The sequence below is a fragment of the Taeniopygia guttata genome, chromosome 23, assembly GCF_048771995.1.
Source record: "Taeniopygia guttata chromosome 23, bTaeGut7.mat, whole genome shotgun sequence".
Lineage (NCBI taxonomy): Eukaryota > Metazoa > Chordata > Aves > Passeriformes > Estrildidae > Taeniopygia > Taeniopygia guttata.
Window position 1 is genome coordinate 3,324,205 of NC_133048.1, and position 21,371 is coordinate 3,345,575.

Below are 21,371 nucleotides of genomic sequence, written 5' to 3' on the forward strand. Positions count from 1 at the left end.
CTTCGCTCAGAAGTTGCAACAAAACTTTATTATTTTATTTTATTTTATTTTATTTTATTTTATTTTATTTTATTTTATTTTATTTTATTTTATTTTATTTTATTTTATTTTATTTTATTTTATTTTATTTTATTTTATTTTATTTTATTTTATTTTAATTTTCTGTAACGTTGTCCCTGGGACAGCGGCGGCGGCACCTCCCGCCCGCTGGGGGGCGCCCTGCAGGATGCGCCGGAAGTGCCGGGCGCACCGGAAGTACCGGGAACACCGGAAGTACCGGAACACCGGAAGGCGGAAGCGCGGTGCGATGGCGGCGGCGGTGTCGGCCCTCAGCAGCCTGGGGGTGCCCGAGGCCGATATCGGGGTGAGGCGGGGCGGGAATCGGACGGGATCGGGGGTCCCGGCTCCTACCGGCGCTCCTGGCTGAGTGCGGCTCGTTGCAGAGCGAGGAGGAGGAGGAGGAGGAGGAGGTGGCAGAGCCCGGCCCGGCCGCGGCGGCGGCGGAGCAGAGGCGGGAGGAGCGGCTGCGCCGGTTCCGGGAGCTCCACATGAAGCGGGTACGGGGGACGGGAGCGGGGCCTGGCTGGCGCTGGGCGATCTCCGGAGCTCCCTGCCAGCCCGGAGTGCTCTGGGGGTGTTCGGGGTGGGTTTGTCCCCCCGGGGGTTCGGGGGGTTTGATGTGGGTTTGTTCCCGTGGGCGTTCGGGGCTGTTCCATGGGGGTTTGGGGCTGTTCCATGGGGGTTTGGGGTTATTCCATGGGCGTTTTGGGGTTATTGTATGTAGGTTCGGGGCTGTTCCATGTGGATTTGTCCCCCCGGGGGTTTGGGGTTGTTCGGTGTGGTTGGGTTCTGTGTCCCCCAGGGACTTGGGGCTGTTCCATGTGGGTTTGGGTTGGTTCCATGGGGGTTTGGGTTGGTTCCATGTGGGTTTGGGTTGGTTGCATGGCTGTTGGGGTTCACTCCCCGAGTTTCCCTCCCCTGCCCCATTTTGCTGCCCCCTTTGCCTGCAGTACGAGGCGTGCAAGCTGAACAGCCAGGAGGTGCTGGAGGAGGACAAGAGGCTGAAGCTGCCCCCGAACTGGGAAGCCAAAAAAGCCCGGCTGGAGTGGGAGCTGCAGGTGCAGGAGAAGAAGAAGGTAAAGAACCCCCGAGCCCCGGGTGGGCAGGGACACAGGGACACGCTGCAGCCTGCACAGAGGTCAGGCTGGGCTGTGGGGTAATTAACTGACCCCTGATTATCACCCCAAACCCATGGGCTAATTAACTGACCCCTGATTGGCACCCCAAACCCATGGGCTAAATAACTGACCCCTGATTGTCACCCCCATACCGTGTGCTAATTAACTAACTCCTGATTATCAGCCCAAAACCATGGGCTAATTAACTAACTCCTGATTATCAGCCCAAAACCCGTGGGCTAATAAACTAACCCCTGATTGTCACCCCAAACGCGTGTGTTAATTAATTAACCCCTGATTGTCACCCCAAACCCGTGAGCTAATGACACAAGGTGACATTGCTGAGAAACTGAACTGGAAACAAGTTTCAAACCGTGGCCTTGCAGAAAAAGCAGAGATTTTGGAGAATTACACCTGTGAAAGGTGCATTGTGGCAGGACCACGTGGGGTAGAAATTACAGTTTTAAGAGTGTTTATTTAAAATCTTCTTTTTAAAAATAAAACCACCGCTCCTAACGGTGTTGGGAGTAGGAACAGCAGCAGCTGAGAGGCTGAGGAGCATTGCTGAGGGGCTGTGAGCAGGAAATGGGCTGGTTGGTGGAGTTTTGCACCTCCTGGGTGAGCACTGAGGGCGGAATGAAATCCCCAAATCCTCTGGGTCACCCTGGCTCTGCAGGGCTGGGATTAGCCAGGCTGGGATTACCTGGGCTGGGATTACCCAGGCTGGTTCCCTGGCCCTGGCACTGCCCAGGCTCGTTTTCCTGGAGCTGGGATTGCCCAGGCTGATTTCCCTGGCATTGCCCAGGCTGGTTTCCCTGGCCCTGGCATTACCCAGGCTGGTTTTCCTGGAGCTGGGATTGCCCAGGCTGATTTCCCTGGCACTACCCAGGCTGGTTTCCCGGCACTGGCAGTACCCAGGCTGGTTCCCTGGCATTACCCAGGCTGATTTCCCTGGAGCTGGGATTACCCAGGCTGATTTCCCTGGAGCTGGCACTGGTTTCCCTGGCACTGGCACTACCCAGGCTGGTTTCCCTGGCACTGGCACTACCCAGGCTGGTTTCCCTGGCCCTGGCAGTGCCCAGGCTGGTTTCCCTGGCCCTGGCAGTGCCCAGGCTGGTTTCCCTGGCCCTGGCAGTGCCCAGGCTGGTTCCCTGGCAGTGCCCAGGCTGGTTCCCTGGCCCTGGCACAGCTCTCCCTGCTGCTCCTGCAGGAATGTGCAGCCCGGGGCGAGGACTACGAGCGGGTGAAGCTGCTGGAGATCAGCGCCGAGGACGCCGAGAGGTGGGAGAGGAAGAAGAAGAAGAAAAACCCCGACCTGGGTTTCTCAGGTAAACCCTCAGCTCTGCCCACCTGTGCTGCTGCTGAGGTGGAAATGAAAATTATTTTGTTGTTAGAAGGTAAGGAATGATCTTTTATTCGTAAGTACGTTTCTCTTTTACAGAGAACATTGTGAAGACTAATTTTAGCAGTCTTGAAGTAAAAACATTTTATATTATTGGTGCACTATGAAGAGCACACGGTGGTAGAACATATCTAATAACAATATGAACAGAAAGAGAGATAATAGAGAGATAATAGGTAAAATAGTGCTATAAAATAGGTAAAATAATGCTGTAAAATAATGCTATAAAATAGGTAAAACAATGGTACAAAATAGATAAAATAATGCTGTAAAATAGGTAAAATAATGCTGTAAAATAATGCTATAAAATAGGTAAAATAATGCTATAAAATAGGTAAAATAATGCTGTAAAATAATGCTATAAAATAGGTAAAATAATGCTGTAAAATAATGCTATAAAATAGGTAAAACAATGGTACAAAATAGATAAAATAATGCTGTAAAATAGATAAAATAATGCTGTAAAATAGATAAAATAATGCTGTAAAATAGTAAAATAATGCTATAGAATAGGTAAAACAATACAATAAAACAAGTGAAACAATGCAGTAAAATAGGTAAAATAATGCTATAAAATAGGTTAAATCATGCTATAAAAATATAAAATAAGGCTGTAAAATAGGTAAAATAATGCTATAAAAATATAAAATAATCCTGTAAAATAGGAAAAATAATGCTGTAAAATAGGTAAAATCATGCTATAAAAGTATAAAACAGGTCAAACAATGCAGAGAAGCAGGTAAAATCATGCTATAAAAATATAAACCAGGTAAAGCACGCAGAGAAGCAGGTGAGACCTGCTGTGCAGGCCAGCAAACGCTGCTCTCTCCCCAGACTACGCGGCGGCGCAGCTGCGCCAGTACCAGCGGCTGACCCGGCAGATCAAACCCGACCTGGAGCAGTACGAGCGGCTGAAGGAGCAGCAGTGAGTCCTGCTCCCCCTGTGGGCTCTGGGGCAGCCAAGGGCAAAGGACCCCAGCCCATTCTGCTGTGGCCTGGGGTTTCTGTGTCTCAGCTGCTTGGGAATGAACCTCGTTAATCACCCCTGCTTCGGGAGGGCTGCTGGGGTAATTAACGAGTTCATTTCTGAGCTGGAGGAAGTGCCCAAGCACTTAGGTCACGTTTCAGTGCGTCACCAGGCACTTCTGGAGCAGGGTTTGGGGTTTTGAAGGCTTAAGGACTGAGACTTGTCCAGTTTGAGCATTTCTGGGGGTTCTGTGTCTCAGAGGCACCTGCAGGTCCCTCTGTTGGGTTTAATACTGACATTTAATGTCACATACATCTGGGATTCCCACAGCTGGGTGAGGTGTGACAGTGGAACTTGGGCAGAAGCAGGGAAACCACAAGGACACGGAGGGGCAGGACAAGGGATGAGGGGTTCAAAGTGGAAGGGGGGGGGGAATTTAGGTTGGATATTGGGAAGAAATTGTTCCCTGTGAGGCTGGGGAGGCCCTGGCAGAGATTTCCCAGAGCAGCCGTGGCTGCCCCTGGATCCCTGCAAGTGTCCGAGGCCAGGCTGGACGGGGCTCGGAGCAATTTGGGATGGTGGGAGGTGAAGGGCTGGGACTGGCTGGGCTTTAAGGTGCTCCCTGGGATTCTCAGGAGCCCCGGAGCAGTGCCAGGTGTGTAAGTGCTGCCCCTCGCTCTCCCCACAGCGGGGACGCCCTGTACCCCACCTCGGACAGCCTCCTGCACGGCACCCACGTGCCCTCCAAGGAGGGCGTGGACAGGATGGTGGCAGACCTGGAGAAGCAGTGAGTGCCGGGGAGAGAGGGGAGGGAGGGCAGGGCTGGGGGTGCTGCGGCCCCGGGCTCAGCCCCTGCTGCCCCCAGGATCGAGAAGAGGGAGAAGTACAGCCGCAGGCGGCCCTACAACGACGACGCCGACATCGACTACATCAACGAGAGGAACGCCAAGTTCAACCAGAAGGCCGAGAGGTTCTACGGGAAATACACGGCCGAGATCAAACAGAACCTGGAGAGGGGCACGGCCGTGTGAGCCTGCCTGGCACAGCTCAGCTCAGCCTGGCCCGTGTGAGCCTGCCTGGCACAGCTCAGCTCAGCCTGGGCCGTGTGAGCCTGCCTGGCACAGCTCAGCTCAGCCTGGGCCGTGTGAGCCTGCCTGGCACAGCTCAGCTCAGCTCAGCCTGGGCCGTGTGAGCCTGCCTGGCTCAGCTCAGCTCAGCCTGGGCTGTGTGAGCCTGCCTGGCACAGCTCAGCTCAGCTCAGCCTGGGTCCTGTGAGCCTGCCTGGCACAGCTCCATCCTGCCTCCTCTGTTGCCATTTTCCATTGTAATTTGTATCCAAAGTAGATTTTTCTGTTGCTCTGTCAGCTCCGTGGTGTTTATTGTAGCGGACAATTTGCAGAATTCAGCCGTGAATAGCTTTGGCTGCGGGAGTAGCCAGGTTGTGCCTGTCATGCTCTAAATAAACTCCTTGGTCTAATCTGGGAGCTGTGTAGGTTCCGCAGGTTTGTGTGCCAGCAGGATGAAGAGCAGAGTGATATTCCCGTGGGAAGGCAGCTTGTTCCTGTCCCTCAGGAATTCTAAGGTGGGATTCCCCCATCCCTCAGAAATTCCAAGGTGGGATTCCCCCCCAGCAGCAATTCCAAGGGTGGGATTGCCCCTGTCCAGCCTCACCCACAGGGAGAGGATAAAACACAGGATCCTCCCCCCTTTCAAGGGTCTCTGAAAGAAGCTTCCAGACATTAGTCCATTCCGTTAATTTACTAACAATTTGTTTATACAAAACCCAAGTGTAACCAGGTACCCTCAAAATGTAAGAGCTCCTTTGCCTTCCTGGACTTCCTCCTGCCCCTTTTTCCCTTCCTGCCTCTCAGGGAGGCTGATCTTAAAGCAAACCAGTAAAATAAACCCTGTAGTGACTGGGAATGGCCACGGTTCCTGGGGCAGGCAGCTGAAATCCTACACAGTCCCCACTCCAGAAGGCACCTGGGGAAGGAAGAGGCCGTGATGGAGGCAGGATCCACGGCCAGAGCGATCCAACAGCTCTCCCGTGCTGCAGCTCGTGAGAGGAGCTGGGGAGTGCAAGGTAAACCCACAAATAATCACAGAAACTCAGGCCTAACACCTGACACAGCCAGTGCAAAACTAAACTTTATTCACTTGAAGTAAACAATTGCACAAGGTAAATCCAGGTGTTCAAAGAACAGCTACGCAACTATGGTTTAGAAAAAGTTACCCACCTGCAAGTTCTAGTCCAATAAAGCAATATAAAATATTTACAAATATACACAAGATTCCCATCTGTGGCTTCTGGATCTGTGTGCTCTCTCTATCTGAAAGAGAAACCTAAGATTCCAAAAATTAAGACCTCAAAATAAATACTCAGTATTAAAAAGTCTTCAAGCCCATCAGAAATCTCCAAGTCTCTGCTGAGGGGTGCCTCCCCTCAGCGTGCCCGGAACAGGGCGCTTTTGGGTGAGAAGTTCAGGAATGTTTTCTTCTCCTCCTTCTTGACAGGAACCCACTGCCCATAGGGGCTTCCCTTCCTGTCATCCTCCCTGGCTGGAGAAACCACTGGCTCCTTAGCCACAGCGTGGCTCACTGGCTTCTGCAGGGCAGGTTTGGCCATTGTGTTCTGGGGGAAAAAAAGACATTTCCTGTAAGAAAAGGTGCTGAAAGCAAAGGGTTTATCATATAAATCATATAAATGTTTTCTCTCCAGCTCCTGGAATTCCTGCTGCTTATACTGGGTATCAATCACATGCACAAAACACGGGAGAAATCCCCGAATCCTAAGTTTGCATTACTAAAACATGTAACTTGATATAAGCTGTATTTTAAACTAGTTCTAGTTTTGAATTGTTCAGGTTGAAGGTGAACACTTATTTCAAACACACTGCTGAGGTGTGTCCAGGGTGCTCTACCAACTCCTGCAGGGAAATAATGACCAAACATTAAATTCCTGTCCTTACTGAGGTGATGATGTGGGAAAAGCCCTGACTCAGGGATTCCATCACTCACATTAGGGCTGAAGGAGATGCTCCTCTGGATGGTTGCTCTCTCCATGCCAGCCTTGCTCACGTCCTCAGCTGCACTCCCAGGTTGCTAAAGAAGAGCAGACACAGCTTAAGAGGGGCTCCCTGGGGCAGGGCAGGCAGAGCAGAGCAGAGCTCTCTGGGAGTGTTCCCTATTTCATCTCAAGTGGCTGTGAAGCCACAGCACAGCAGGGCTGAGCCCAGCCAGGGCTGAGCCCGGCCAGGGCAGCTGTGCCAAAGGCAGTGGAGCTGTTCCCGTGCCAACAGAGGCAGCTCCAGCCCAGCAGAGCCCACAAAGGACCCAAGTCACAGAAAAGCTGCCACAGCAGAGCAGTGACACAGCGAGGGCACTGCACACCCATCCTGCAGGGCTTTGGAGAACAACAATAAACTTATCTGCAAGGGATGCAGGCCTCTTCTTCTGTACTCTCTCAACATCTGGAATATATTGCATATGTTTATGAAAGGGATGCCTGCACCATTTGTGTCAAACCCTCAGCAAATTCACGTCCCTTTCCACGAGCAGCACCTGAGGCAGGCAGTGGCTGCAGGTTTGTATTTACTGTGCCTCAGGGTAACACACCACAACAGATCCAAACTAAAATTCACTTTAAGCTGCTCCAGTTTCTCCCTCCCTTCAATTCACAGCAGCTACAGCCCACAAGTCCCTTAATTACCACCAGATTTTCTTCCTCATGTCTGGAACCATAGTCATGATTTCTATAAGACAGAAATAAAGTATGTAAAATGCATTGTGTGCTTGGGTATGGAATTTCTGGGAAACAGTTTGTTGCACATTAAAATCTTTTAACAGTTAAAAAAGGCAGAAAGATTTAACCTTAAAAAAAATAATCCCACACTATTCACTAGGTTTGGCAAGGATACTCCTTGTTTTAGGTCAGAAAGGCATAAACTAGTGGAATTCATGGGAAATATCCCACGAGGAGAACAAGTCAAAGGAACAAGTCTCCTCTCCTTCCCCAGCTGTCCCTACTGGACACTCAGGGGATCAGCCACCTCAGAGAGGGCGTCTGCTGCCAGCTTAGGGCAAAGCCTCGAGGTTTCTGGACAAGTTTTTGTTCAGGAGTTTGAGCTCATAAGCACAAGCTCCACAGCTGAACTACAGCACAGCCATGCAGACAAGTCTAAGAGGTGTTTACCTTGTCAGGGAGAACACTCCATACTTACCTCAGCTGACTCCGTGGATTCCTCACGCTCCTGCTTCTCAGTTTTGATCTCCTTGGCAGGAGCAGAGATCTTCAGGCTCGCTGGCAGGACAATGTTGTCTGTTCCCAGAGCTTTGGCAGCATTGGCTTTTGCAATTTCCAGCAGTTCCCTCTTGTCTAGAAGAGGAAGGAAGAGAAAAAGTGCTTTGTGTCCTATTAAAATCCATGTGCACCTACTCAAGCCTAAATCCTGCAGGTTTGACATTTATGCAATCATCATCTGGGACCCATCTCATCACAGCCTACCCCCCTGTGCTAATTAACGTTCCGAAGAACAATCTTTATTAAACTCATTTGTCCAAAACTGAGGGTTTTTTCACTTGTGCTTTACAAACCAAGCAAGCCGAGGAGAACCCGCCTGGCTCAAACAAAGCCTCTTTGCAGGCTCTCACAGCGAGAAGCCTCAGAGAGCCCCAAGTACCTTTTTCACTGAGGTGCAGAGGCGACCTGCTCCGCGAGCGCGTGCGGGAGCGGCTCCTCCAGCCCCGGTAGGCCTCGGGGTAGACGCTCCTCCCGAAGCCGTAGTAGCGCCGGCCCCGGGAGCGGGACCGGCTGCGCGAGTAGGAGCGCCGGTAGCAGGCCCTGCCGCGGGACCAGGAGCGGGAGCGGCACCGGCGGGAGCGGGGCCGGTAGCGCCGGGGCCGGTAGCGCCCGCGGTAGCGCCGTGAGCGCGAGCGGCTGCGCGAGTAGGAGCGAGAGCGGTGCCGCCGCGAGCGCCGGGAGCCGTGCCGCCGGGAGCGGGACCGGGAGCGGGACCGGGAGCGGCTCCAGCTGCGCGAGGAGCGGCTGGAGGAGCTGCTGCTGGAGCGGGAGCTGCACGACGAGCGGCCAGAGGAGCGGCTGCAGCTGCGCCGGGAAGAGTCCCCGTGGCCGGGCGAGCCCAGGCTCAGGTCGTCCATGAACTCCGTCACGGCGGCTGTCTGCCCTTTCTGCGCGCCCTCAGCCGCCGCCTCGGGTCTGGCTGCGGCTCTGCAGTGCCCCGTCTCTGTTCCTGTGGGGAGAGAGGGAAGGTCAGCCTTTGTGGGCATTTCCTCAGCAACAACAAACGCAAGTGAGGCCAGGGATAATCAAACACCCCAGCGACCCCCGGCCATCTTCCAGTGACAGCTCTTGAATTCCCTCTCCTGCAGTCAGCCACAAAACTGAAACACAACGAATTAAACACCCTAGCGACCCCCTGGCCATCTTCCAGTGACAGCTCAGCTCTGCAATTCCCTCTCCTGCAGTCAGCCTCAAAACTGAAACACAAGGAATTAAACACCCCAGCGACCCCCAGCCATCTTCCACTAACACTGAACACTCGCCTCCAGTCAGCCACAAAACTGTGTGAAAAAAGAAAGGTTTCCGTTTAAACCACGAGTGGTTCTGCATGGAATTTTGGAGAGAGGTCTGTGTGGGTTTTAAGTGTAATACCTTGCTCAACACCTTTTTTTCCTCCAAAAAACAGGAAAATCTTGACATTCTTGAAAACAATTTTCCAGATATTTTATCATCCTAAATATACAGGATCCATTGCATCTATGATACAAAATAACCATTTGCTTTCCAGCACAGTACAAATTAAGTTTTTTGCTACAGTTCCACAATTTCTGCTACAATTCCTCTGCGTTGGATATTCCAACAAGGGAAAACGAAACTACCTTGTAACTATAACGCAGCGATGATCTTGCCTGTATCTCGCTATGAAACTCGTGGCACACAGCTCCACACATCCCAGCAGCGCACTCAACAAGCTGCTGCTAAAAACGCTCTGTGCAAAAGCCGGGAGATGATCCAGCGGCCGTGACTCGCACAGGACACCCCTTACGTCTCTAAATTAATAATTAAAATGGCTGTCTCTGGAGTGGCAGCCATTTTACGGCTACAAAGGTTACCCGGGGTAGGGATCTTATCACAAGACTTAAGCCCAGAGTTACGTAACCAGTTTAGGGCAGCTTGCTTTGACACGGAAATTTCTATTTAGCGCTCGGCGCAAAGTGAAGTTCGGCAACAAATCCAACCCGCGCACTGAAATCTGATTAAAATTTAAGTTGCGGGAGAGTCGTCAGACGCGCTTCTCTAGCTGAAATTTCACTATTTGATCTGTATGCCAGGACCCAGGTGACAGAGCCGGGACAATAATCACAGAAATAAACCCCCGAGTGGCCGGGCCGGCGCCGCCGAGCCCTCAGCGCTCCCTCACTCACCGCTGGGCGCCGCCGGGCACGCCCCACGCTGGTTCCCCTGAGGCACCTGCGCGCTCCTGGAACGAAACAAAAACCATAAAAACCCACCCGTGAGCGCCCCGCAGCCCTCACCGCCACCGCCCTCTCTCCCCCCAGCCCCGGCCGTGCCCGGCCCGCCGCCTCACCGGCTCCAGCCCGCCGGGCTGCCCCCGCACGGGTCCTGAGGGGAGAGCCCCGCTTCGTGAGTCACACCCATAGCACTGCGCCGATAGAAGCGCGATAGAAGCGCGATAGAAGCGCGACAGAGCCGCAACCCGCTGCCGCCGCCGCCGCCCGCCACCGACTGAGGGCGGGCCCCGAACCTTCCAGAACGTCCCTCCCGTTACGCAACCCGCGCGCCCGCCGCGCACGCGCCGGCCCCGCCCACCCCCGCCGGGCTCCGGCCCCGCCCCGGCGCTCCTCGGGACGCGCCCGCGCTGCGCATGCGCGCGGCCTCCGCCGCCGCGTCCCGTGACGGTGCGCGGGGAGCGCGCGGGGAGCGCGCGGGGCCGGGGGCGCGCACGGTGCGGGGGATGCGCGGGGGGCAGGGACCGGGGTGCGGGGGATGCGCGGGGTGCAGGGACCGGGGTGCGGGGGATGCGCGGGGTGCAGGCACCGGGGTGCGGGGATGGGCGGGGGGCAAGGATTAGGGTGCGGGGATGCGCGGGGGGCAGGGACCGGGGTGCGGGGATGGGCGGGGGGCAGGGACCGGGGTGCGGGGATGTGCGGGGTGCAGGAACCGGGGTGCGGGGATGTGCGGGGTGCAGGGACCGGGGTGCGGGGGATGCGCGGGGATGCGCGGGGTACAGGGACCGGGGTGCGGGGGATGCGCGGGGTGCAAGGATTAGGGTGCGGGGGATGCGCGGGGTACAAGGATTAGGGTGCGGGGGATGCGCGGTGAGCGCTCCGCGGTGCGCGGATCGGGGGTGCGGGACCGGGGTGCGGTGAGCGGATCGGGGTGCGCCCCGGTGAGCGCCGGGTCCCCGCCGCGGTTCCCCGTGGTTCCCCGCACGGACGGAGCTGCCGTTTCCTCCCGCAGTCGCTGGCAGGCAGAGCCATGTCCGGGTTCCTGGAGAGCCTGCGGTGCTCCGAGTGCGTGGACTGGGGCGAGAAGCGCAACACCATCGCCTCCGTGGCCGCGGGGGTGCTGGTACGGCCCCGCCCTGCTCGCGATTTTTGGGGGGTCTTTGGGGCTTTTCTGTCATAAGATAAAAATGATGAGCAGTGTGGGAGTCTCTCCTCGCGCGGTACAAGTGGGAGGATGAGAGGGAACGGCCTCAAGGTGTGCCAGTGGGAGTTTAGGCTGGATAAAAAGGGGAATTTCTCCACTGAAAGGGTGGCCAGGCATGCTGGAGTCACTGCCCTGGGAGTGTTTAAAAAATAAGCGGATGTGGCGTTTGGGGACACGGTTCAGTAGTGACGCGGTGGGTTGGAATTGATGATTTTAGAGGGCCGCTCCGACCTCAGCAATTCCAGGGAAAGGAAGAACAGGGATACATTGTCCCTGTGTGTAGCAGCGAGTTACTGACAAAACCTGGCCTGGTTTCCTCCGTCCGTTTTTTTGTTTAAATTTCCCAGTTTTACCCAGGAAGTAACTGCTGGAGTGGGCAAATCCCTGGCTTTGCAGTCAGCTTGATCCCAAACTGACAGCAAAACTGATGGTGTCACAGTTTAGTCTGGGTTAGAGACTGTAAGGCTGTTTAAATATTGATGATGTTTTTCCAGAGCGATCTCACAGGCTGGGGAAAGACTGTGTCTGTATTTTAAGCTCTGTATTTTAATCTCTGTATTTTAAGCTCTTTCCCCACCTCAGTTTTTCACAGGCTGGTGGATCATCATCGATGCTGCTGTGAAATACCCTCAAGTGGAAGACTTCAACCATTCCTACCATGCCTGTGGGGTGATTGCCACCATCGCCTTCCTGATGTAAGGAATTCCCTGCCCTGCTCCCAGCAGAGCAGTGAGAGTGGAGAGAAGAGCTTTAATGACACTTCTGTCCCCTTTAGTGCCCCTTCTGTCCCCTTTAATGCCATTTCTGTCCCCTTTGATGCCTCTGTCCCCTTTGATGCCTCTTCTGTCCCCTTGAATGCCCCTTCTGTCCCCTTTAATGCCCCTCCTGTCCCCTTTTCCCCAGGATCAACGCCGTGTCCAACGGGCAGGTGCGAGGGGACAGCTACAGCGAGGGCTGCCTGGGCCAGACAGGTACCAGGGCTGGGCTCACACCCCTGTTTTGGGGCCTGTGGGGTTTGTGGGGTCTGTGGGGTTTGTGGGGCCGGGTGCCCCAGGGGTACAGGACATCCCCCATCCCATTGCAGGGGCTCGGATCTGGCTCTTCATCGGCTTCATGATGGCTTTTGGGTCCCTCATTGCCTCCATGTGGATCCTTTTTGGGGGCTACGTGGTTAAAGGTAAGAGCTGACCCTATTTTTGGAAGTTTAAGGTGTTTTTAATGACTCCAGGATTTTAGAGTTGGTGTTTAGAGGGTTTCTAGGCAGGCCCAGTTTGAACATTTTGCCCTACTCACCACTCTGCCATATTATTACAGGTATTGGGATGGATTTGATCTAAGTACAAACTTCTTCTACAAACCCAGCTCTTGCCCAGCTGGGAACTCCATGGATATAATTAAACTGCTGCATTTTTAAGGGAATAATTCCCTTATTCCCAGAATACAAATTACATTCCTGCAGATTGCTCCCAAAGTCTCTCTGCTAAATTAGCACAAGGGGAAATGACATGTCAGAAACGGGATATGCTTGAAAATTACATTAAAAAAAAATTTTATGGGGATTTTTTTTTCTCAGAAAAACCAGTGGTGTACCCGGGAATAGCAGTGTTTTTCCAGAATGCATTCATCTTTTTTGGGTAAGACTGTCCTCTTTTATTTGTTTCCTATTTAATTTTAATGATAAAAAACCTGAAACTTGCTGTGATCTGGTTGGTCCTAAAGTCCTGTTTTGTAAGCAGACCTGTGTGAATAACCTGGGATCTGCCTGCACAGGAACTGGATTAACAAATCCCCCTTGAAACCCTGTTTTTAAACAAGAGGAATTTGATTTGTGGTGTCCCTTTGCTGTGTTTCCACAGGGGCCTGGTGTTCAAGTTTGGCCGCACAGAGGATTTGTGGCAGTGAACCCCCCCTGGAGTGACCTGGGCTTTAACTGCACCCCCCAAAGTTTTGTAAAACGATTTTGTAAACCTTCCATTGTGTCTGAAGAGAAATCAAGGAAAGCTGAAAGCACTAAATCCAGCTCTATTCCGGTTATTTTTTTTACTCTTGTACTTCCACTTCAGTGTTGTGGTGTTTTTGAGAAATGTAAAATTGCTACAAACAACAGTGGAGTCACTTTTCTAAAATGATGTTTGTTACAAATAAAAGGAGAGTGGAATATGGATGTATTTAACCAGCTATTTCTATTATGTTATTTACAATCCAAGACTTACTAAAACTGCATTTAAACAACCTTTTAACAGATATTTATTAAATATTTCCTATATCTGGGCAATATAACCATTTCTTCAATTTCAAAACTTGGTGTGTGGCTTTTCTTATGTAATTCAGAATTGTGGTGGTTTGAGATTTTTCTTCCCTGAATATTTCATTTATCCTGGGAAGTAACAACTCGCAGTTGTGTGCAGAAGGTTTGGGCAGCTGCTGGACTCCTGCTGGCTCTCTGGGAGCTGGGAACGAGGCAAACTGGCCCTTCCTCTGCAAGCCTGCATTCCTTGGGAGCTGCCTCCCTCTGTAGCTGCAGGGATCAGCAGTGAGTGAATGAGGCCAGGGAGCCTCATCAAAGGACTCAGCCTCGTCACGAGCTCCCCCATTCATTCCTCCCAGGCTGCTGAAGGAAGAGAAACAGCCACGTTTTCACTCCTGTACTGCTGCAAAGTTTTCTGTGTCAACTGGTTTTGAAAGTAAGAGACACTGAGGATCACAATTTGCTTAAAAACAGGGTTCACTAGCAGAGAATCCTCTGTCCCCAGAGTCCCTGCACTTCCAAAATGCTGGCAGCACTGAGGGCCAACCCCTGAGCTGGGCCAGGCTGTCCCCTCCCAGACACTGCCCTGAGCTCAGTTTGTGTTTTACACTTGGCAGCAAACCTCAGGGGTTCCAGGAACACCACCCACAACTGAACTTTTGCCATCAGAACCTCCCAACATCCAGCCCCAACCAGATTTTTCCAGGAGCTCAGGCTGGCAGGATGCAGAGTTCTGGCTCTGCTCCAGCTCACTCATCAAATCCTGGCTTGTCAAGGCTTTCAGCAGAATCACTTCAGCTTAAAAACTTGACTACCTTGCTAGATAAGAAAAGCTCCTTGAGAAATGACACTTTCAAATCCATCATTTTGCCTTGTAAACTCGGGAGCTAAAAATAGTTTAATGTTTCCAAGCACTTGGGTTGATAAGCCATGAATGCAGACAACTTTTTTGTACATGTCTTCTAAAAAATATTTTAAGGTAAGGCCAACAAAGCAGAAAAGCTGAAGTTTGCATCTGTGAATTCACACTCTGTATCTTTGAAGAATAACTGGAACAGTTTCGTTTTTCAGTGTCCACTGCAGTGGCTTTTGTGGGCCTGAGAATTGGTATTTCAGTGCTCTTTGAACCCATCATAGCTTCAGTGTTTCTGGTAATAAAGAGGAAAATCTTATCTTGGTCCTGTCAGCTGGAATCCTCCATCAAAATCCAACAGACAAGTGGGGAAACTGTAAACACAAACATTCTTGTATCAGAACATATCATCACAGGAAAACCCCTCAAAACAATGGAAAAGCTGGTTAAAGGCTTATTTTCACAGCCTCACATCAGCACCTAAGGGTGCCCAAGGACTGTGCATCAAAATGTGCTGGGAAAAGGAATAACCCTTTGTTTCCCCATATTTTTAATTCAAATACCTGGAGTTCTTTATCAAGATGCTAAATGAAGTCCCCCACTGTGAATCTGAAATAATTTTGAAACTCACCTCCCAGTAAAACTGGTCATCAAAGTACTTTGAGACATGCACTGCTTTCAGCAATTTGATGTTTAAGATTAAACCTGTTGTTAAAGAGAGAGATATGCAAAATAAACACCAGGGCAAGGGGAGGATTGTGTGTAACAGGAGTTTCTTGGCAACATTTATCCAAATGTAATGGATGAAAACACAAATTCAGACCCAAATCCTCCAGCAGACCCCCCCTGACCCAAGCTGGCCTTAAATACAAAAAGAGGATTGCCAGGATCAAGGCTTGGGATACTAAAAATTAATTACTTTAGGTAAAACCCCATTAAACAGCTGCTAGATTATGAAAATACATCAAAATGATGAGTTTCTTGCATGAGAAGTGCCTGTGTATTATTTATCTGGTTTATCAGCACTGTTAGTTTGGGATCTCTGGGCTTTTGAACAATTGGTTAAACACTGAATGTTTGGTTATTTCAGCTGGATGTTTCTAAAGATCTATTCCTTCTTCATTACACTTAAAGTAATGCAAAGGTTTGAATAAATTAAAACACTCAAAAATCATTGTAGGGTGTGTTTCCCAGCAATTTTCATTGGCCATTTCTCTGTTGCTCCAGACAGAATTAGGGGCTGGAGAAAAGCAGCAGCTGCCACAAACCAGAGCATTCCACAGGAGCCATGTGAGTGCTGCTGCTCCCAAAGCACCAAAAAGTCCCAAAAATCCCAAAATCTCCTGATCAAAGGGCTGCAGCTGGGCTGAGGCAGCTCCTGATGTTCCTGAAACTTTGCACATTTGCTCCAAATGGCCTAAAAAGTGACAAGACCCAGACTGGGGCATCTTCTGCCAATAAGACAACACCCAAAAGTGGAAGTATTTTCATCTTCACACCTCTCCTGTTGGCAGGTTGAAGGCAGCTGTTAAACCTGGGTTAAAATAAAACTTCAGCACTGAAAGAATGGTGCTGCTGGGTTATTTCTGTGCAAAACAGCTCTGGCTGGGAGGAGTCCCTGGCACTCATGTTTCCACTTATTCCACAAGTGATTTACCCACAGAAACTTGCTCAAAGGAAATAAAGGATGTTTCAGTACTGACCTGTAATGAAACCTGTTATCAAGGCAGTGCTGATGGTCTGACAGAAGGCACCAATATAATAAAAGGCAGTGTAACCCAAACTGAAAAGCAAAAAAAAGTGTTTCAGCTTTTATTTAGCATTACCACTGTGAACGAATCTGCATCTATCAAAATCTCTCACAGAAGCTGTAATTCTCAAACCTGCAGCTGCAGTGAGATGTTTTAGAAACATACCAAAAGCCTAATGCAGATTTCAGCAGATTTGTTTTGTCCACCTTTTTGGTATTAAAACTTAATTAAATTTGTTTCATTAAGAACGTGATGAGAAGTGTCAGGCCCTCATGCTGCACTCTCATTTCTGCCTCCCTCCTAAGCTCCCCAAAACATCCCAGACCCTAAAGGGAGTCTTGGAGGGAGGCACATGTCAAGCCTTCATCTCCTGTATGTGCTGCATTTAACATGAACAAAAAGGGAGACAGAAAACAGGACCCAAAGGCTGCTCAACTCTCAAATTCCCTTTTACTGACTGTTTTTTTTTTTTGGACTTCAGGGGTTATCTTGGGTTACCTGATAGAAAACAATGTATCTGTGATGCCATTCAGGCTCTCTGGATGTCTGACAACTCTTCTCGGGGCACACTGCAGTGCTGATTATTTCTCTTCATTATTTAATACAAGAATTGATGTACCTGGATAAATCATTCCATTGTGTCGCAATCCCATCTTCTACAACACGGAGAACAACAGCGGCCACAGCTCCAAGCACAGCAGGCAAACCAAAAGTGAAATGGACTCCAGAAGTATCCTGAAGCTTCAAAGCAGGATTAAAACACCTCTGGGAAGAAGAAAAGGTTTCATTGACACCCAGAAACACAAGTTGGTAGTTGCAGACCTAGAGGATGAATTTGCTTCCAAGAGCTGCAATCCTGCACTCTGCTCAAAACACCTCAGGTTTCCTAGTTTGGAAAAGAGGTTTCCCTTGAGGTATCCTGCATTGGAAAAAACATTTACACAGCTTATCCAAGAACCATTTAGGGGTTTGAGCATTACCTGTAGACAGTGAGATCCCAGGATGGTGATGACACTGCCCAGCAGCCCCAAAATCATGGCAATCCAAGGGTGCTGGATGAGGTGTGCAGTGTAGCTGACAGCAACCCCTCCAGCCAGGGCTGCACTGCGGATGTGAGCCTGGAAGGAACAACAGCAGGCACTCAGGGCACTTCTGACAAGGGTTTGTGGTGCTGCAACAAGGCTTTAAACTGAAAGAGGGAAGGTGCAGATTAAATATTGGGAAGGAATTGTTCCTGGGAGGATGGGCAAGCCCTGGCACAGGCTGCCCAGAGCAGCTGTGGCTGCCCCTGGAAACTTGGAAGTGCCCAAGGCCAGGCTGGACAGTGTTGCCCTGATTTTTAAAAGTGTTAAGTTTTCTTTTATAGTTATTTTGAAAGTTTTAAAGTTCTTTTAAAAGTTTTCTATGCCTTCTGATGTTTACATATTTCTACTGGAGTTCTCACACACTGTTGGTGTAAATAATGATTGTTTTACCTTCTTCTTTGTAAGAAGAGAGAATTAATGAACTCTTACATTGACCAGTGTGGTTGGAGAGGTGGGAATTCCACCCTCCAGTCCACAGCCACTTTTGGAATTCTATATATTGTGAAGTCAGAAATAAAATTGTCTCTTTTTCTCTTTTGAACTTACCAAACTTCTGTGTACTCATTTTGTATTCAATAACAACAGGACAGGGCTTGGAGCACCCTGGGATGGTGGGAGGCGTCCCTGCCCATGGCAGGGGGTGGAATGAGGTGATTTTTGATGCCCTTTTCCATCCAAACCCCTCTGTGAGTCTGTGACTGTCAGATACTTACTCCTGGACAAGGTTTCAGTTAACAGCTGTTGTATTTCCAGCGCATTCCTGAGGGTACCAGAAAATCTCTTTGAACAGAAAAACCCCATGCAGGGTCTTCCCTTGTCCTTACCATTCTGAATTTGCCATCCTTGGTGGTCAGAGCAGACAACATGAAGGCAGCCACAGCACTCACTGCAAGGGCCAAGTAAGTGTTGAGCACTGCTTTCTTCTTGGACTCAGCCAGGATAGAATTGAAGCTTGGCCAGAACACCCAGACAAACACAGTGCCTTGGGGACAAGGACAAGAGACCCTCAGGAGCTGCTCTGAACCACAGGGAACCCATCACTGCCTGTCTCTGGAGAGCTCCAGCCCACAGTGTGCACTCACTGTAATTCCCAAACCTTTCCCAAAGCACAGCCTCCTCTAAGATCACTCCCAGTGAGGAACTGTCAGTGTCACACCTCCATGACCACTCTCTAACAGGAATGAAAACAGGTTCTTCTGCTTCCTGCCCCTAATGGTGAGTGTTTGGGAGCCTCCCTCCCCGGAGCAAGTGCCCTGCTCGGCAGGATGCATTCTCCTCACCTGCCCGGGGCAGCCAGCAGAGGGACGCCGGTGGCCTCAGAGCACCCCAGGCTGAGCCACCGCCCCGTGGGCTGGGCTGGGCACAGACACCAACCCGAACACAAGCCAGCAGCTCCCTGGGCGTTGCCAGCTGCTGTGTTTTGTTTCCAGCCCACCCCCATCACTGATGTTGTGTTCCCCACCCCACAGAGGTACCAGACCCTTGTGCCATCCACCTGAGAGGACATTTGATGTGTTTTTGTCCAAGACCCCTAACAAGTGACACAGGCATTGGCACTATGCGGCACAAATCCAGTTTCCAGCAGCCCAGGCAGGCACTGATTTTGTACCAGCTTGTCTTGGCTCTGTGAAATCCAGTTTCCATTGCTAATATTCCTGATTTCAGTGCACCAAGGCAGAGAAAACCCTGCCTCAGACAGGAGAGGCCATTTCAGCAACTCTGAACTTAATGGTTGCACTGAGGACTTGTGAGATGATTCATCCTATTCCCATTGATCAGGCAGTTAGTCAGTCATAAATACAGATATAAAATCCTCTGTAGCATTCTTATGAGTATGTGCTCAGCTCTGGAAATAAACAGCAAACAAGAACTCCAGGGACACAAAAGAGCAGCATTTAAGATTTGTATTCCCCAAACTGGGCAAAGACTGACTGAGAATGAGACTCTGTGGACCCCTGCAGGAAGCTCTGGGTTCAGCTGGAGGTACTTGCACTACAGAAGCTGTGATAATAAAGACACCGAATTGCTTCCATAAGAAAAGAAATGCAAGTCCCAGACACTGAGCCTGTCCCCCCCCAGCTCCTCTTTCGTGGGCCTGCCTGTATCACACTCCCCACCCTTCACCAGGCTTTATCTTTTTATTTCTGTTACCAGCAGGGACTGCGCCTTTCTATCTCTGTGCACCACCTGGACAAGCAGCCTGAGCTCTGCTGAAATACAAGCGATGAGCTCAGCTCTGGCACACAGCCCCTCACCAGCAAGCCAAGGGGGACAGCTTGGCCAGGAAAGGGAGTGGTGAACCTGGAGAAAGAGCTGCTAACCTGGAGGAGCCTTTATGTCGAGGTGACAAAGCAAACTGAGCCCCAGCTGTGGCAGGAGTGGCCTCTGGGCCACGTAGGAAAGGGGCCACTGTCACAAAGCAGGAAGCACAGCAGCAGTTCCTGTGCTTGGCTGCATTCAGAGCTGCCTTTTGCATTTAAACCCCCAACCCTCCCCATGTTCTCCCTGCAATCCCTCTTCCAGCTGAGGCATTCCAGCCAGGACTCACCCAGCACTGAGAACAGCTCTGACTTTGGGGTGCTCCTGTTCTTGTCCAGCCCTGGGGGAGGCTCAGGGAAGCGGGAGGTGAGTGCCAGACCAAAGTAAGCTCCAAAGAGGTGCACGTGCATCACGGTGAGGGGCTCTGGGACCTGTGCCAACAGAATATTCACCGTCTGTGGGCTGATCCAGGCCACACAAAGCCTTTGCTGCAGCTCCTGACTGAGCTGTTCCAAAGCTCCAGTGACATTTCCCCCCACAGATCTGCAAATCCCACCAGGGTACCTCCAGCAATGTCCTGTTGATGCATCTGCTCACGTAGAAAAAGATTAATTCCACCAGGGTCATCACGATTAACTGCACAGGATTGGCCTTGCCCAGGACTGCCCCAGTGGAGATGACCACAGCAGTTGTGCTCACCACAGCCTTTGCTAGACTGCAAGAAAGAAAGGAAAGAACAACTCAGTCTCAGGGTGAGAGCAGGGCCAATAAAAAGGAATGGCACAGAACAATGCACTTAAAAAGCAAAAGCCCTCTAAAATGCCTGCAAATGTGACTCTGCCCATCCCTAGCAGGGCCCCAAAAGGAGGCATTCACCTCCACATGGAGCACTCAGCAGTTCTGCACTAGCCCACCTCTAACATGGACTCATTACCTTTCCATACCAACTTGATTTTGCTGTCCCCTAATGAAAACTAATAAATCTTCTGCCAGCATAGAGCACTGGACACCCAGAACAACCAGAAAGAAGTTGAATCCAGTGCTGCTAAAGCCATATCTTCTCAGAACCATCAGGAAGAAGCCAAATCCAAAAATCACCATGTGGGTGACATCTTGAAATGCTACAGGACAGAAAAGAACAAGACAGCAGTGAAATTATTGATGCAGACTTCTGGTTTAAAAAATCAATTTAAAAATTACAATTAACTAGGAAGCCTTCAGATAAAACATTATATGCCACTATTGTTTAGCACTTGCAAAGAATTTTGCAAAGAATTCCAGAGCTTTCTCTCCAATCTATAATCAGAGAAAAAATACTCTTAATGCTGAATTTAATTTTACACAGTTATCTGAATGGATGCCACCCGATGGGGGTCGAATGGTCAAAAAACCCAACAGAAAACTGACCAAAATTACAATTTAGTCTTGGACAAAGAAACTCCCACCACTCCTGGCAAGTTCAAAAGCAATAAAACCGTTCTGCTTCTCACCACCAGGCTCCGCTGAGTCCCACCCAGCAGCAGGGATCCCCCCTCCTTTGCCAGCAGGGTGCCAGGCTTACCTGGGTAGGAGTTGGATGAGGCGTAGGTGTCACTAACACCTGGGAAGCCGAAGTAAGAGCGGGTGAGGAGCAGAGCTTGCAGCAGGAGGATCAGCCAGGGCACGCTGCAGCGGAAGCTCAGGTACCGGGAAGGCATCGTGCATTCTGCTACATGGAGCACCAACTCATCCCTTGCTCCTTTTCCCCAGGAAAACCTCCCCGTGCCCTCACCCCAACAGCAAAGGAGGTGTGGGGGGGCAGCAATGAGGACTCAGAGAGAGATAAAAAGGCCCAGAGGCGTGAGCAGGGAGCAGCTCCTTATCTGCGCTGTGGCAGGAGCCCAAACTCTGCCCAGCTCACAGGGGCTGAGCCCACGGAGTGCCCGTGGACATGGA

At 50.8% G+C, this 21,371-nt stretch overlaps 4 protein-coding genes across 6 annotated transcripts; 2 read left to right on the plus strand and 2 right to left on the minus strand.

Moving 5' to 3' along the window:
* The first annotated feature begins 237 nt into the window (after positions 1–237).
* On the plus strand, positions 238–5,029 carry SYF2 (SYF2 pre-mRNA splicing factor). 3 transcript variants are annotated; one of them, XM_072917815.1, is made up of 8 exons: positions 238–364; positions 444–557; positions 1,011–1,136; positions 2,389–2,506; positions 3,415–3,505; positions 4,236–4,334; positions 4,413–4,580; positions 4,781–5,029. In XM_072917815.1, the coding sequence occupies exons 1-7, from the start codon at positions 308–310 to the stop codon at positions 4,576–4,578; spliced, it is 771 nt and encodes a 256-aa protein (XP_072773916.1). In that variant the 5' UTR covers positions 238–307; the 3' UTR covers positions 4,579–4,580; positions 4,781–5,029.
* Positions 5,030–5,677: 648 nt separating this feature from the next.
* On the minus strand, positions 5,678–10,354 carry RSRP1 (arginine and serine rich protein 1). The gene is made up of 6 exons (XM_030290566.4): positions 10,156–10,354; positions 9,992–10,047; positions 8,227–8,796; positions 7,768–7,922; positions 6,566–6,649; positions 5,678–6,179 (listed from the first exon to the last, which is right to left on the minus strand). Exons 1-6 carry the CDS (start codon positions 10,224–10,226, stop codon positions 5,991–5,993), a joined length of 1,125 nt encoding a protein of 374 aa, XP_030146426.3. The 5' UTR covers positions 10,227–10,354; the 3' UTR covers positions 5,678–5,990.
* Positions 10,355–10,503: 149 nt separating this feature from the next.
* On the plus strand, positions 10,504–13,540 carry TMEM50A (transmembrane protein 50A; the record flags this gene model as incomplete). The annotated part of the gene is given in 7 exon segments (NM_001245426.1): positions 10,504–10,533; positions 11,049–11,159; positions 11,823–11,935; positions 12,144–12,211; positions 12,325–12,417; positions 12,814–12,874; positions 13,097–13,540. Coding segments are annotated over 6 exon segments (474 nt in total). The 3' UTR covers positions 13,143–13,540.
* Positions 13,096–21,290, minus strand: RHCE (Rh blood group CcEe antigens). Its single transcript, XM_002192962.7, has 10 exons — positions 20,998–21,290; positions 20,371–20,557; positions 20,001–20,151; positions 19,726–19,867; positions 18,002–18,159; positions 17,073–17,210; positions 16,712–16,857; positions 16,045–16,124; positions 14,973–15,046; positions 13,096–14,715 (listed from the first exon to the last, which is right to left on the minus strand). The coding sequence occupies exons 1-10, from the start codon at positions 21,131–21,133 to the stop codon at positions 14,689–14,691; spliced, it is 1,239 nt and encodes a 412-aa protein (XP_002192998.5). The 5' UTR covers positions 21,134–21,290; the 3' UTR covers positions 13,096–14,688.
* Positions 21,291–21,371: the final 81 nt, after the last annotated feature.